Source organism: Anas platyrhynchos, chromosome 1 (assembly GCF_047663525.1).
Source record: "Anas platyrhynchos isolate ZD024472 breed Pekin duck chromosome 1, IASCAAS_PekinDuck_T2T, whole genome shotgun sequence".
Classification (NCBI taxonomy): domain Eukaryota; kingdom Metazoa; phylum Chordata; class Aves; order Anseriformes; family Anatidae; genus Anas; species Anas platyrhynchos.
In genome coordinates this window covers 23,487,530-23,503,903 of record NC_092587.1, presented here as the reverse complement: position 1 = coordinate 23,503,903, position 16,374 = coordinate 23,487,530, and the positions used below count along the sequence as shown (strand labels likewise).

The 16,374-nt window shown below is 40.7% G+C and overlaps 1 protein-coding gene and 1 long non-coding RNA gene across 3 annotated transcripts in view; one reads left to right on the top strand and one right to left on the bottom strand.

Annotated features, from left to right (window-relative positions):
- Window positions 1-10,389, bottom strand: part of ATP6AP1 (ATPase H+ transporting accessory protein 1) — a 55,550-nt gene extending 45,161 nt beyond the window's left edge. Inside the window, exons 1-3 of the mRNA XM_027458052.3 lie at window positions 10,044-10,389; window positions 2,634-2,760; window positions 2,474-2,542 (exon numbers count right to left, since the gene is read on the bottom strand). Coding sequence (XP_027313853.1) covers window positions 2,474-2,542; window positions 2,634-2,760; window positions 10,044-10,228 — 381 coding nt within the window. The 5' untranslated portion in view covers window positions 10,229-10,389. The remainder of the gene's footprint in view (window positions 1-2,473; window positions 2,543-2,633; window positions 2,761-10,043) is intronic.
- LOC113843748 (uncharacterized) lies at window positions 9,462-14,174 on the top strand. Of its 2 annotated transcripts, none has more exons than XR_005264933.2 (3): window positions 9,462-9,938; window positions 11,293-12,882; window positions 13,451-14,174. It is a non-coding gene; the product is annotated as an uncharacterized lncRNA (long non-coding RNA). The 2 variants fall into 2 exon arrangements; XR_003497440.3 differs by having other exon boundaries at window positions 12,959-14,174.
- Window positions 14,175-16,374: the final 2,200 nt, after the last annotated feature.

Sequence of the window (16,374 nt, the reverse complement as noted above, 5' to 3'; positions counted from 1 at the left end):
TCATAGGATAGGTGACTACTTGACAAAAAGAAGTTCCCCAAATGCTAATCTTTGTATTTTATTATTTAATTAAGAAGTTCTTTGAATGTTTAAGATAAATGATCTACATATAAGGTTTCTTTCTGTATTAACTGGAAATAGAATTCTTTTATTGCATACAAAACCACTGATCCCAAAAGCTCAGAACAGCTGCTAATGTAGCTGAACAAATCTAATATCTGCAAATGTCTCTGTGGTTTACAAGCCTACAACTCTTTTACAAATAACACTTTTCTTCTTGTAGTACACGTGCTGCTACATGCACATACACACTCTAAATGAGATCTCTGGTTTAAGTTTGTGAATAAATTTGCATTGCCAAAGTTCAAAGGAGGATACTCGAGTGGTATGGAACGGTTATAATGGCCTAATGAATCACTTGTATAATATAGATTGTGAAGGCATAAAACTTTGTGGTTATGCAATATGAAAGACCCTAATTTCCCCAGTGAGAAAATTCAGACCTGACCTTCTCATTGTCCTGTGTCTTTCATAGCATGATTAAGACAGAGATTTCTTTCCCAAAGTAAGTCAAGAGGAATACAACTGATGTGATAGCAACTGAGACAATTTTTGTAGCCTTTGTTGCACTCAGGATGGAGCTGGATGATTATGAAGATCCCTTCTGGCCCTAAAAGCTACGTGATGATGCACACACACATCATCAGAATTTTGCATTATGGGCATGTACGTGAAAAATAAATATTTAATTTATACATCTCGTTTTCTTTTTTCTAAGTTACAGCATCTCATCCACCACAAAACTACACTAGAAAAGATTGCCAAGTCCAACACAACAGATATAGGAAGTGCTGGAGTTAAGGTTACCAATTTGATTAAATAAACTCCAGTACTGAAGATGCTGTAATCAGAAAAAGTTTCTCTACTCTGAGACAGAAAGAAAACAGAGGCAAGGTCTGAAAGCAAGCAAACTGTTACTGACATTTCTTCAGTTTGTTGAAAAGCAGGGTTCAAAACTCTGCTCAGTCAGATACAGACCAAAGATTGATGTAAATGTCCCAAATCCACTCAATATTCCACCCAGTTTCTAAAACCATTAGTCCCTAGACTTAGCTTTGGATATAAACTCTACAGTGCTGATGCGGTCCCGACTAAAAGGCAAAAGAAGAGTTTAAAATACCAAATATCCTTCCTCTTAAACATCCAGGGCCTACATAAATAAGACCACAGAATCATTAGGAGCTTGCAGCAGTACCACGTATGTTCCAAACAGCTTATGAATTTTAAAATCAAAACAGCTTTGCAGTCCCATAAGCAGGAACACAATCTGCTCCAGACAACCTTGCATAGATTTTAAACCCAGAGAGGGTAAGGCATACCAGAGAAGTACCAATACATCTGACTGAGGATGCAGCCACTGATCCTTAATCTACAGATGAATATTACTGTCATTCATTCCTCAAAAAAAGCCACATACATACTTTGAATAGTTGTTTCTGTTCCTGCATCAGTGTTAAGATGTTGTTATATGGCAAAGATATGAAGGTTAGGGATACAAGGAAGATGTGAGGTTTTTAGACAAGAAAGATGTCTAAGACAGATAATACGTAAATATTTATGTGTAAGATGTCAAAGACAGGTAATATGTAAATATTTATGTATTTAATTATACATACAGCTTGCTACATAGTGGTTAGAAATTAACACTTCCTCACGTACTCTGTATCAGTTATGTTACTAATAGCTCTGTTCATCCTGCACTGCTCACAGGAATGCCTTAATGACTTCCACATGTGAACATTTTCCTTCTCTAATTACAGTTCAATAAATTGTCATGTAAGTATAACCAGAAATGCTGAGCACAAAATCTGTGAATCTCTTCAGTGAGAACAGAAGATAAAGTTCGTCACCATTTCAGGAGGACTCAGATTTTATGCCTGGAGTTTATTTTAGATTACTGAAGTAGCATGAAGATTAAAGCAATGCAGTATCTAGGCACAATATTCAAACATGACAAAATCAGCTGTCTAGATGGGTCAAGACAGCTTTACCTCATATAAAAATAAAATGAGCATTCAGTTCTGAAAATCTGCAGTAAAAAATTGATTCCTTACTTCTTTTCTTCCTATGACGTCCAAACACTACTTTGGGGTGTCAGTCTTAGAGTTTTTAATGCATGTATATATAGTTTTTTCATAATACAAAATTGCAACATGCTTAGGAACAATTTTGCCAGTTAAGATAATTCTGAAAAACTGATCTTCTGAAATAAAACAGTCACATAACACACTTCTGCAAACGGAGTTGTTTAACTGATACACTTATACTGAAATAATCTCTATAAATAATTTAAATTGGCAAACTGCTGCAATTCAGTTTAATTTTGCCAGTTATTGTCTGTTTGCATCTTTCTTACATCATTTTAATTAAAAAACCCAACACATATAAAGAAATAAAAGAGAGAAATGCTTGCCTGAACATTTTGAAATGGATTCTTGTTACCATAGGATTCACTGTAGTATGTGAAATCATCTATGCTAAGCTGAAAAACAAAGAGAGCAGATTGGTGAGAAGGAGCCATGTCCACACTTGCACTTTGTATTGGTAAGAGAAAAGGAATTAATGTTACATACCGTTTCTTGAAGGAACAAAACAAGATTTCTGGGACTGGGGCTAAAAACAGGTTGCAAGAGTACAGCCAGCTCCTGTGCTGAGACAATGTGTCCTTCATGCAAAGCAGGCTCTGGATTCCACTGGGATCTGCAAAGAAAATCATTTTTTTTAACATTATAATTGCTGACGATGATTACACCACTTCTTTCTCCAAATGTACAGAAGCAGTTAAAAACATCATCAACACTGGATTAAGTTCATGTTTACTGTTCAGGATAACTTTCATTCCATGTCACAGGAAAATAAGTTGTCCATGTCTGTATCATGCTAACTGGGTTACAGCAGGAATGGAATTGGTCCAGTCCAGGTAATTCTCTCTACTATTACTAGCTGTTCTTGTTTGTGTACAGCACCACAGCTGCATCTTTCCAAAAATTAACTACTACATATAATGAAGAATATACCGAAAACCTCCAGGGAGAATTCCCAAAGGTAATTCCAATTCCTGAAATAATTTCCAGTGTCATCAGGCACTTGGTGGCTAGAGAGCAGTACAAGTCAGGCTAGACCACAAGTTGTCATAAAACAACATTTTTTCATAAACCTTCTGTTAAGTTAAAGTGGCTTTCTGACGTTTTCATAAAAAATACATTCTCTCCTACAGCTTTTGTGTTGAAGCAACCTTTCTGCAGAATCAGCTCAGAAAATTGCCTATCTAGGAGCAGGAGCTCTTCTGAACAGAATGGCAAAAGACACCAAGAAAAGCTTATGACTTCGTTTGCTAACTTGTCCTTAGGAGGACTGGACAGAGAAATAACTTGGCCATTTAGTTTTGTTACTACTAAGAATAGTTCTGAGTAAAATTGTTGGCATTATTCATTCAATGCCTGACTGGGATTTTAACAGTATGCAACATGTTTATAGGGATGAAATTTATTATGAAAATTTTGGTCCTGGGCAACTTGACTAAGGCAGTATTCCCATCCTATTTAAAACCCAGAGCTTGAAGCTTAAGCTCCTCTTTTCCACAAACATCCATTGGTTGCTAAGGCCTGAGAAACCAGGTACTCAGTCCCTCTGAATGGTGCTAACTATAAAGAACAGAATGTGGAGGATTACTGTGTGCTTTCGCATCTGTAATTATACGGTTGCAATTTGGTGAAGTTGAGATTGTAGAAACACAGAATAGCCTGAGTTGGAAGGGACCCATGAAGATCATTGAGTCCAACTCCTGGCTCCACACAGGACCACCTGTGTCTGAGAGCACTGTCCAAACGTTTCTCAAACTCCAGCAGCTTGGTGCCATGACCACTGCCCTGGGGAGCCTGTCCCAGTGCCTGACCACCCTCTGGGTGCAGAACCTTTCCCTAACCCCCAGCCTGACCCTCCCCTGTCCCAGCTCCATGCCGTTCCCTTGGGTCCTGTCGCTGTCCCCAGAGAGCAGAGCTCAGCGCCTGCCCCTCCGCTCCCCTCGTGAGGGAGCTGCAGGCTGCCATGAGGCCTCCCCTCAGCCTGCTCTGCTCTGGGCTGAGCAAACCAAGGGACCTCAGCTTCTCCTCATACGTCTTGCCCATACATTTTACAGCAACCTGGTATTTGTTTCCAAGTGTCTTTCCTTGTCCCAGACAGAACAGAAATGAATATTGAAGTATTTTTCAAAATCACACAGGCTTTTGATACATATATATATGCATTTATATATGCTTTAGTATAGCTCTTGATATATTGAATAGAATCAATCAGATGAAACTAATCAAACAAACAAACAAACAAACAAAAAAAAAACAACTCAGAAATGACTTCCCCAACAAGTTTTTATGACTTAAAACAATCTTTGCAGTCTCTTGAGGTGGAAGCAGAACAGGGGCGATAGATGCACAGAGGGGGGTCGGTACTGTTTTTGACAGGGGAAACCCATATTTCACTTCAAGACTCACCAGTAATTCCAATGAAGGCTGCAGAGAGTGAATCAAAAGCCTCTAACTGCACACAAAGAAGAGATAAAAACAGTGCAGTTGTTCAGCAGTGGATACCTAGTTCTCTTCAGATTTGAGGGTTTGGGAGTGTACTAGAGCAAACAGCAAATGTGGGGACTCATTCAGGACAAGGTGCTGCAGATGTTAAATTCATTTCTTGTAAGTCTTTAGGCTGTTTCTTTTCAAGCTTTAGAGGTAAACCTTGCTGTGCAGGAAGGAATTATTTTTTCTGATTTGACAAATTATCATTTGATGTTTTCTGAGTTTTTCTCGGCACCTCCACTTTATTCATTTGTGTTTGACAGCCCACATTAATTAGTATTTCTGAAGACCATCAGCTTAAAGATTCAAATAGACATGCCTCAACTTTTCAGAAAAGTTGGCCTCATGATTTCAAAGATTTAAATATAATCTTCAAGATAAGGCATTCTGAATTCACTAACTTTCATACTGACTTTATGGATTGCATGGGTACACTAAAGTACTAATGGTATTAAAGGACAAGAAGATAGAATCAATTAAGAGATGTTAAAGGGCGGTTTGTATGAAGTGAAATAATAGTGAATACCTTGCTACATTTATTTTTGCAAATCAGATAATTGGTAATATCAATTTCATGCCTAGTATTAGAAAAAAATGAAGATTTTGAGAACTCTTTGGACTTGCAATTAAGAATAAAAAGTAAAAGCACATGAAACAAAACCATTTTATTTGCAGCAGTACAATGGCAAATGCTTTTGTCATGAACTCAGAAAACTCAGAAATGTAATGATCCTATTTTAAAGCACTCTTGCTTCTGAGTTATTCCTTGTTTCTCAAAGCAGCTCTTGCTATCTAACCTGAAAAAGCACCTTTTGTGAGACCTTTTTGCTTTCAAGCAGTCAACTTCATTAACTCCAGCATCATCATTAGAAAAATGTCTCCATCAGCTAGTCAATAATTCTGTTATAATGCAGTGTTTGCCTAATACTCCTATTTCCCATATTATATGTGTTTTGCTTCTCTTAGATAGTTTGCCAAGTACCATGAATGGCAGTGTGCGAGGCTTCACTTCATAGGCCAGTGACCTGGGTGCAACAAAAATTCTCACTGTGATTCAGATGGGAAATGCCAGTATGTTTTGTTAGCTGCTTTAAATGAACTGCTGAAGGAAATGGGGATATGTGTCTGCATGGTGGATAAGCCAAGGGTGTGCGTTACTGAACATAATGAACCCATCCATTCCTCTGAACTCCTCACCTCAAGCAGGCAGCAACGGGTCAGTACGGGACGGCACAGGATGAAACAGGCAGCAGGCCAACACATGTATCGATTGCTACGCCTGATTGCACACATGAAATTTGATGTCCAAAGATGCACAGCCATGTGAAGTCATCTGCATGCCAAGCAGGCTTAGCACCCTCACAGCAGAACCATCATCCTCAGCCACGGGGGCTCCCTATGACAAGGATCTCTGCTAACATTTGTGCTTTTCCCTCTGCCTAGGAATTAGGAAGCTCGAAGCTCAGCTGCTCTCTTTTTCCTTCAACAGCCAAAAAAATGCAGTAAGGAAAGGAAGGATAGCTAAGCTTGGGGAGGATTTTTTTTTTCTTCTTTCTTGCCCTTTAGTGCTGTGGCAGACAGGAAGTCCAAGCATACAGATTATTGCAGAGCTGGGATACATTCTCTGATCTGTGTTCTTCCTAGGCAGAAGGAAGACTTGAGCACTTATTTTTGATGGGAGCAAAGATTTCAAGATTGCTTGTATCTGGACCTTCAAGAGGACAGATGGTAAGATAATAGGACTTCATTGCTCTAACCTGTGAGTCTATGTACTTGCTTTGTAGCTGGCTTCTGAACTCTTGCCTACCAGTTCTTGTCAGTTGTCTCTTTCAGATGCCACATGATTACCACATAAAAAATAAATTTTTCCCCTGCACAGAAGGGCTAAGCAAGCTTTTGGAAACGATCTTTAAATATCACTTCTACACAAAAAGCTCATGTCACCATTTCTAGTAGCACCAGTAGAATGAAAACTGGTGCCTGTAGATAAAAAAAAAGAAAAAAAATCAAAAAGCTCCTCAAGCATGCTAGCACAGAGTATCTCCATACAAGCCCAGTAAACTTATGGCAAAAAGTGGATGGCCAAAGGATTCTGATTCCACTGTATCCTTTTTATGCTATATCTCCTTGCAGGACATTTTTCAGTGAAGTCCTTTCAGCTTTAGGAAACACCCCAAATGGCATTAAAGGCCTCAAAACCACTTATAATCTGGATTTTCCAGAAAAGGTTTCATCTCCCAAAATAAGCATAGCATAAATGAAAAGTAGCAATAAATTCTCAATAACTACAAGCAAAAGTCATCCTAAAACAGACACATGAAGGGCAATCACAAAAGCTAATTTTAATTAATTTATTTCCTCAGGCTCCCTCTCTAATCTGTAGAGAGAAAGAAATTTCTTTTGAATATTTTTCCGAAATGGCTAAATCATGTTTCCGGTCTGAATCACATGCTAGAGGAACCTCTCTGTCTCTCTTGGTTTGGAAAGTAACAATATTAACAGTATTAGCTTAATGTCTGATTTAAGATAAAGGCTGTTTTTTTCCAGGGCGAAGTCACTTTGGAGAACATCTACTGATCTGTTAGTATTCCTTTGTGAAAAGCAGGACACTGTGACCTACCGTCTTTTTCCCACTTCATCTTTCTTCTGAGTGCAATAAAGAAAGATTGTTGTTTGGTGAAAAAACACTCCTATTTCTCAAAGTACAGATCTGCATTTTTTCTTCTCGAGGGAAGAGGTATTTGATTTGTAAACGTCCCTGTTTACAGCCACTTCCTTTATGCTCTGCACACTGTGCATGTCTCTCAGTTGCAGGCTTCCTCTACATCTAACATTAGCTTGAACGGTATGATTACAGTACAATAATGCATAAAAGAAGAGTTTTTAAACTTCTAATACAGCTCTTCTGAGATCCTGCCTTACAAACACTGACTAATTCTAAAGAGTAGCAAAATTTATTAGAGCTCAGCAGTTCAGTATTGTGTCCTGATAGTTAACCCAGGAGAGGGCGATGGAAGAGATGGGTGAATCTCAACTCCTGTTGGTCAGTGAGTGAAGCCAAAGGGTTAAATTGGTGAGACACATTTCCACAAAGTGAGCAGAAATCCTTTGATAATTACTGTACTTCTTCAGTTACCCTTCTTAAAATTCATAGTAATAGTTCCCTGATTTCAATAAGTCTGTAGGCCACACACCGAAAGCCTTACATCACTGCAAAGTACCAAGATATAAAGCACAGAATAGTTATGCAAACAGAAGTTCCTGTTCCTCTTTATTTTATAAAATAACACAAATCTCCTTTACACTAGCTTCACAGGCTTTCACAAGACACAAGAACTAATTTGTCACTCATAAAAACTTCCCCTTTTAAAAATGCAGAGGTCACGATAGGAGGAACACTTCTTCTGTTCATGGAAACATGAAACCAGTTTCATCAGTCCACCATCCTGATTTTCTTGCTCTAGATTTGTTCAGACCTGAACTATCTGCACTAGGGCAAGCTGCTAATTGCATCTTGGTGGAAAGTTTGTTTTATGACCACCCTGAATTAACCGATAAGACTTTGCTTATATTGACAACATGTGTAATATTTATATAAACTAGGATCTAGGACAAAGGAAGCTACCAATCCTTTCTTAGACTCTTGAGATCACTTTTATCCTAACAACTCTCTCCAACATTTACTTTGCTTTTAAATATAGAAATTTAGCACTTATTCTTGTGCCTGGTTTATAAAAGCGATCAGCTTAAGTATTTTGAATACCAAAAACCTTGATATTGAGATATCTGCTTATATCTGTTGGGGGGTGGGGAGATGGGAGGGATAGGTGGAGGGTGTCAAAGTTACCTAATCAAACTTTATCAAAATGGTAACATTTTCAGACTGCTGTATGCTAGGGCTGCCCAGGGGCCAGAGGTTCAGTTTCTGGAAATGCTTAAGAGATGGGAAGACATACGTCAAAGTTGTTATTAATTACTGCAGAGAAAATAATACAATGCCCAGGATACATATGAAACAAACACAGTAAACACCTCCTACATGTATGTTTTCAAATGTAGTTTTTCCATGGATCTCAACATTAAAGCATGACATATGAAAAAACAAATAAAAAGCATCATGCTCGTCTATATGACACCATACACTGTTCTTCAGGAAAACCTTTTCTGTGTAACTCCTGACAATCATAAAATTTCTGAATCCTCCTATTGCTGAATTAAAATCATTGCATTAAGAAGCAACTAAAAAAATAAAAAGAAGCAAACAAACAAAAACAACAACACAAATGGATTTAGCTCTCAGACTTAAAGCTTAATAATCTTGCCTATAGACAAGAGATTTCCACTGGCATAACCAAGAGCAGCGCTTAGTCTGTCTTCCCAGTGACAGCTAGATAGTTCATCATGCCTCAAACACATTGAATGGCTCAAAGTCTCACGAAAGGTAAAGTGAATTCAGCCCAACCAGCTGAAAGGATAATTATCTCCAAGAAACCACTGGCTGGATTCCCTTTTTCCTTTACAGAAGGGTACAATTGTAAGCAGCACTCTGGGAATTAAGAGGGCGATGGAGGTGCAAAGGCAGCAAGTCCCACAAATCCCGATGGGATGGTTGCTGATGGCCACAGCAGCACAACGTGCCCTGCGTGGCCGTGCCCACCAGCAGCCCCCACCACCGTGTCCCTCCTGTTCCCTCCCGGAGCAGACAGCTTCCACTCAAGGCCAGCCACAGGGCAAGAGAGCTCTTCCTGGAGACAGCTGTCTGGAGAGTGACACATTCAGCTGCTGTTTGTGATGGTTTGTATTAGGGAAATTAATTAATACCCAGCTGAGATGAGGCATCCTCTTGAACTAGGTGTAACGCATACGCTCTTGCAGAGGACAGGAGACGAACTCTCCGCTAGATTTGCTGTCTATTATTTCTAACTGCTGATGCCTACACACAAAGCAAATGTTAGTAAAATAATATTAAGTGTTATTAAAAATAAATAAATAAAAATAATAATAAAAGCAGCTTAGAAGTGGAAAATCAGCATCTGGGAGTTAGGAGCTGCGCAGATTAAACTTGGCCACGCAGTTTTTGGTCAGCTCCTTTTTGGGAGGCTGCCTTACGGCGTGCCTTTAAGCCAGGAAAGCTCTGTTGGAGGACATCAAGGTTGCCTCTGGGTGCACAAATCCTACCCCCTTCGAGTGTGAGGAATTAAACCCGCTCGCCTTAGCACCCCAGAACCGCAAACAAAACCGTGTAGCTTCACCTGTTGGCTCGCTCACCCACCCGCAAGTTTACGTACGGCGCAAATTTACCACCCGGTAAGGCAAATTTCCCCCTCGCCAGGCCCGGCTTGGTAGGAAACCCACTCGCAGCCCCGCTGGGAGCAGCGGGGCGGGCACCGGTGCCTGCTGGAGCTCTCCTACCTCGCGGTCGACCAGAGCAGCGCGGGTACGGGGCCCCCCGCCAGCGCCGGGCGGGCGGGCAGCAGCAGCGAGCCCAGCAGCAGCAAGGGGCCCGGCGGCAGCGGGGAGCCGGGCGTTAGGGGGGTCCCCGTCCCCAGCAGGGTGCCCAGCAGCAGCAGGGGGGCAGCCGGGCAGAGCCGTGCCATGCCTCCGGCGCAGCCCAGGCGGAACTGCGGCGGGCTGGGCGCGCACCCAGGCCCCGCTGCACTTCCTGCTCCGCCGGGCTGCCCCGGCCTGGCGGCGGCCGCAGGGCGCTTATCGGCACAGCGCCGGCCTCCTCGGCTCGGGGCTGGGGCTCGTAAAGGGTTTTAATAAGCCTCCGTCTCGTAAAAACTCTCCGCTGTGTAAGCGGGGAGAGATTCCTCACACGCTCCTGTGGCACCGAGCCCCCGGGGCAAAGCCCCTCACACCACTGTAACGCTGACAGGAGGGCGCTTTCTGCCACAGCGCCGGGAGCGTGGGGTCGCGCCGCCACCCGTGGTGGGGTACCTCGGCATCACTTGTTGCATACTCGTGTGTTTGGTTCAGACTCACTACGCATATTCATTGCTTCCCCCCGAACTGTTTACATCGGCTCTGCCCAGCTGGGCGTGCTTCCCAGCCCGCGGTGAGGCTCTCTGGGGGTCTCTGAAGAGCCCCGGTGGTCGCAGGCGAGTGTTTGCTGCCTGCTCCTGCCCCTGTCCCCGTCCCTGTCCCTGTCCCCGTCCCTGTCCCCGTCCCTGTCCCTGTCCCTGTCCCATGGAGGCATGCGCAGCTCCTCTCTTCTCCCTGTTCTCCCTCGTGCTGTTTCAGCAGATCAGGCTGAAGCAGCAGCCTGCTTCGTGCAGGCAGCTCCAGCTGCTCCCATGCAAAGTTTCTGTTATCGTGCACTCAGGCAAGTGCTCCGAAGCTAAGCAGGCATCGTGCAGTTGTTCAGCTTTTGAGCTCAAATCTACAGTTCGGGATGCAGAGCCTGTCAGTGGTAACACCAACACGGGGGAGACTCGCAGCATCCAGCTCCTGACATGCTGTGTCCTAGCTCCTTGGTAGCTGCAGGCTGATAACAGCATTGCTCGGCTTCCAAGCCAAGTTTATCGAAAAGTTTTCCATGCTGAGCAAAATGTATGCTGCAGAACTTCTGTCTCCTCCCCCTGCTATATATTACTGTGTCCCTCAGCTTAGCTCTTTCACATGTGTTGAGAACTGGTGTCACACATTTGGGTGTTGACAGGTTTGAAGGCTGCAGTAAATCTCCCCATCGCGGATTCCAGCGAGAAGGAAGAGAGTGAGAAAACGGTACGCTTGGAGTGCATCCACCGAGACATGGAGTTGTTCAGCTATCTTTTGCAAGGAGCAATGCTCTCCCCAAAAAATCAAAAATCTCAGAAGTCGGGAGCAAATTAGAACCGCTTCAGAACCTGACTTCAGTATTTCACAAATCTCATGCAAGATCAAAATAGTCATAGAGCGATTCTTCACGCTGGGGAGCAAATTTCTTTGCAATCCCTTTTCATCCCTGCCAAGTGCTGAGTTGTTTCTGTGTCATCTGACTACATCAGGCAGCAGCAGTCATTTAGCACATGTTGAGCACAGGGCATGGACGCCTCTTCGCAACCAGGAGGAGATATTAAGGACATTACACAAAAGAAATTGTTAGCTATGCTAAAACAAGTTGTGACAGGGGAAAAATAAGGAAGCACAACGCAAATTATAAGGCAGATATAAACAGAAGTCAGAAGGCATGCACGTCTGAATCAGAGCACACATAGCTTGACTCATGAAGTCCGTTTGCCTTAATTCAGTATATTGTGCCAGCACTGTTGACTAATATGGGACAATTTGTTCATCATTTCAATCTCAAATCAGATTCCAGATACCAAAATAATATTTCTGAGGAAAGTAATAAAGCCAATCCCCCACGTGCTCCTTTTCTTCTCCATGTTACCTTCGCATAACACTGAAGTTAACCCTTTTATTGCACTTTCCCCTCCTCATGGATATTTCATAAATCCTTCATCTCCCTTTTCACAGGCCACTGTTTGTCTGTTTAAGGGAACAGACAGGTAAGAACAGTCCAGAGCAGAAAGGACAGGAGTAGAACTGAAACACCCTAGAGAGAATTTAGGATGAGTTGGAATAATTCAGTCAACAGAAGCAAAATACTTTGTAATTCTGGAATTGTTTGGCCTTGCCATGGTGTCTTTCAGACCTGGTTTCTCACCTAACTGTCCGGAATGGTACAGAGTTTTGTGTGCATCTCCAGCCCACAAAGCCAATGGACTGCAGCTCCTCCTGTCTGCTTCTTACAGTTATTCTTCATGTAAGAAATGAAGAACTGAATGTCAGCATTACATAAAGCAAGAGTGCACAGTGTGGTTGCCCACAGAATACTAAAGGAATCAGAATTTGCAGCAAAATTGTCAATTTTACAAAACCTGCTGGATTTGCATTGCAGTTGGCAGTCTCGAGAAATAGTGTGTTACTGCCTCTACACCTGCTTTTACTCCACTAAGCCCATGCCTTCTGCAGCTGGTTCCTTTTATTCTCCAGCTCACGCAATGAAGAGATCCTTGCTTTGAGAAACAGAGCAATAAAGCAGCGTATCTTCCTATTCTTTCAACTAAGAGCAGGTTCTATGGGCTCCCCTCCATTGCTAACACAGTAGATAAATACAACCAATGCTGCCAGGACTTTCATATCTGAATAAGCCCTCAATGGTCTGACCTGAATGTGTGGAAATCAAGGCCCACAGATACACAGACAAATAATGCACTGTACCCTGATAGAAATATCACCACAAGGGCAAATGATTCATTAGCAAGTAAGTGAAGATTCCATACCCTTTTTTTTTTTTTTTTTTTTTTTTTTTTTTTTTTTTGACTAATGCGTTTCCACAGGGCTAAAGCATTTACACCATTTAAAAAATTCCACTGCTGCCATGTGAACATCTTTTGCAAGTCCACACTCAACTGCTGACACCATGAATGAAGAGCCTAACTCATGTAAGAGATTCCTGGCTTCTTGTTTCTGAAGTGGTTGATGTACAGTAGACTAATGAAAACAAAAGAGAAGCTAAAACAGGGGAGAGAATTCTAAAATACAGGTATATAGTCCCTGTCTCTTTCTGGCTGGTAATATCTTAAAAAAAACTGATCAACCCTTGGTTTGAGTTGGATCTTTCACAGGGGATTTGCACACTCAAGCCAAATCACACACAAGGGAAATGAAGCACAGCTGGCAGATGTACTCTCCATATTCTGCCTTACAGAAGCTACCTTAAAACTTTTTGAAACAAAAGCAGATTGTTTTCTCTCGGATCGCTGTATTACTTAGGATCAAACTTTTAACTGAAAACAAACCGAATTTTCCTTTTTAATATTTCTCCACAGCCCACAGGTTGGGAATGACTGAAGTGAAGAAAGCTCTAAAAAAGGGAATGAGAAGAACCCATTGACTGGGATTTTAATTTGCCTCCCCCAGAAAATTTGGCTCGCGAATGCATCTGCATATATTTGCTCCTTTCTCTCTTTTTTCCTCACTTCTAAAAATAAAGATTTCTTGCCAAACCATACGAAAGAAATTTAGCTACTGCAAAGAGAGGTTTTTCAAAAGATTCGTTTCTCTGAATTAATTAAAATGAGATGAGATGGGGTTGCAGAAGTTCTTTCATTTGTGAGCAGGAACCTAAGCAGTAATACAGACTGACGCCTTTCAGCGTACACAACAGCACACCCAGTTTACTCATGCATTTTCCACAGAGGCTTCTCCTTGTAAACTCATAGGTTAAGTCCAGGCTTAGAACTGCTTGTACGTGAAGACTTTAAAATCCAGCAGAAGTTCAAAATCCTGGAACCCAGACAACTGTGAAACTACTATGAAACTGCAATGAAGGAACACCTCCACCACTATGTATCTCCACTTAACTAAGATGATTTCATTATGAGAGGCTGTAGTATTGACATACCTTGTGCTTGCCTCTTACTCCTACCCATTTCTCTGGATTTATACAAGCTTTCTTTTACAATTGTATTCATATCACATATCCCACATATTTCTCATCCTGTCAGAGTTGAAATACAGAACTCAAAAAATAATGGGGAGAAAAGAACAAAATGATGTTTAATTTCTTTTTCTTGTGAAATATTTTTTTAAAGAAAAAAAATAATCCTCTCAACTTTATAATTCTACAAAAAGAAGTGTGAATGCCAGATTTGTGTGGGATGAAGGTAAATTTAGGACTGTAAGTCAGGCTAAAAGGGATCACTCTTGTAACAAGGACAATTTATAGTGCAAGATAAGCTAAAAGATTATCTATAGACCAGTGACAAAAATAAGTGCCAGCCATTTTCTTTGCAAATATGATTCCTCAGCCATAGTTTCGGGAGCTAACATGGTACTACAGCAGCATCTTAAAAAATCTTTTCCTCTAGCTCAGATAATAGACATATTCAAATTTAGGTTCTTTAAAAAAAAAAAAAAGCCAAGATTTGGATGATAGCTTTATATAGATGTATATACATATACATTATCATTAATATTACTGCCTATTGGAAAAGTATTTTCCGTATGCTAAATATTGATTAGCAACTACTTTGCTACCCTCACATATGTAATTTATAATCCTGTTTTTATCACTGTTTACAATCCCATTATGATACAAGAAAGGAATTAATGCTTTGTTAATTTTGACATCTTTTGGGGTCAAGGAGGTAGAAAGAGTGGTTGCTTCGAGTTCCTCTTCCTATGAGACATAAAGGCAGAAATTTACATCTTGGAAAAACATAATTTGTAATCTACATAAACACGTGAAACAAAGAAAATGTTAAAGAAAAATTAAAAAATTTTTCCTTTTCAAAGCAAAACACATTTCTATATGTTATATAATGGTAAAAATCATTCTTCGTTTTTAAATTCAGAAACAGTGGAGAAATAATGTGTAAGATGATCAAAATACCAATTGAAGAAAACTAACAGGAAATAGTGTATGGTAATTTCAATCATGTTACACTAAAAAAAAAAAATCACCCTAGTTTTGAATTATGTCGGCTATACTTGGCCAAATGTTTTTTCTTTTTTTTTTCTTTTTTGAACAGTTTCCTTTCAATATGTCATATTCTCCAAAACACTCAATTCCTATGCTATCAGAGGCCATTTTTGGACACTGGTTAGAAGGAAGACACGAGGTCTCACTTTATATACAGGCAGCTATTTGTTTTTTTCCCATGAAAGTTCAAAATCACAGACAGCCATGCACCAGACAATACTCAAGTGGACTTTGGCATAAACCAAAAAATTTCTGTGGGTGAGCAATTCTGTAGCAGGCCAAACAACTTGTTTGTGAATGCTCAACTGAACATAGAATCTAGAACTCTTCAAGCATAAATCCATAATTCTGCATCCAGTTTCAAGCCCCAAATTAAGAAAGGCTTTGGTAAATGGGAGCAAGTTCAACAGCATTCCACCAAGAAGCTCAGGAGGCAGAAGCGCTTGATGTGAGGACAGGCTGGTCTTGTTCAGCCTGAAGGAAAGAAGGCTTGGGGAAGTCCTGATAGCAGCTTTCCAAAATGTATAAAGAGATTATCAAGATTAAGTCAGGCATGCATAGTAAGAGGATGAGAGACAACAGACTTAAGTGAAATAAAGCAGCTTTCAACTGGATATGAGAATAAGCTTTTTTTTTCAGGTGAGGAAAGTAAGGCACTGGAACAAATTGCTGGTAGAGGTGATGTATTCTATATCTGTGAAGGTTTTCAAGATGTGTATGGATAAAGCCCTAAGCAATTCAGTCTGACCTCATATCTGCGTGGGCTTGGAGCAGGAGCTGGATTCCTGAGATCCCTTCAAACCTGATTATTTTATGATTCTGTAAATTCCCAAAATCTCCAACACCACATGGCATTGATATCAAAGGACTTGTGGCTTCTCACATTTGTTCAAACTATTTCCTTATTGTTTACTGAAACCACCTTTCAGGGCTTGTAATGTACATTTTAAACAAACATTTAAAAAGAAATTATTGTATAAAGAAGTTGGCTACTGTCTATATGATGCATGCTTTTCATTTTGCCCTTCAATCCACAATTTTCTTCAAAAATCCTTTTATCACTCAGGCAGAGGCCCAGTCTTAGCAGCCATTCTTATCTTAAGGCTCAAGCCCTGGCAAGTACATAAATCAATGGTAATGCTCATGTGCTACTAGTTCATATACTGAACTAAAACCCAGAATCTGAAATTAATGGCAAAACCAGTGGAAAGACTTCCATTGATGTTAGAATGCACCACGTCAGTCGAGTCTACAAGTTTGTGTTCTGTT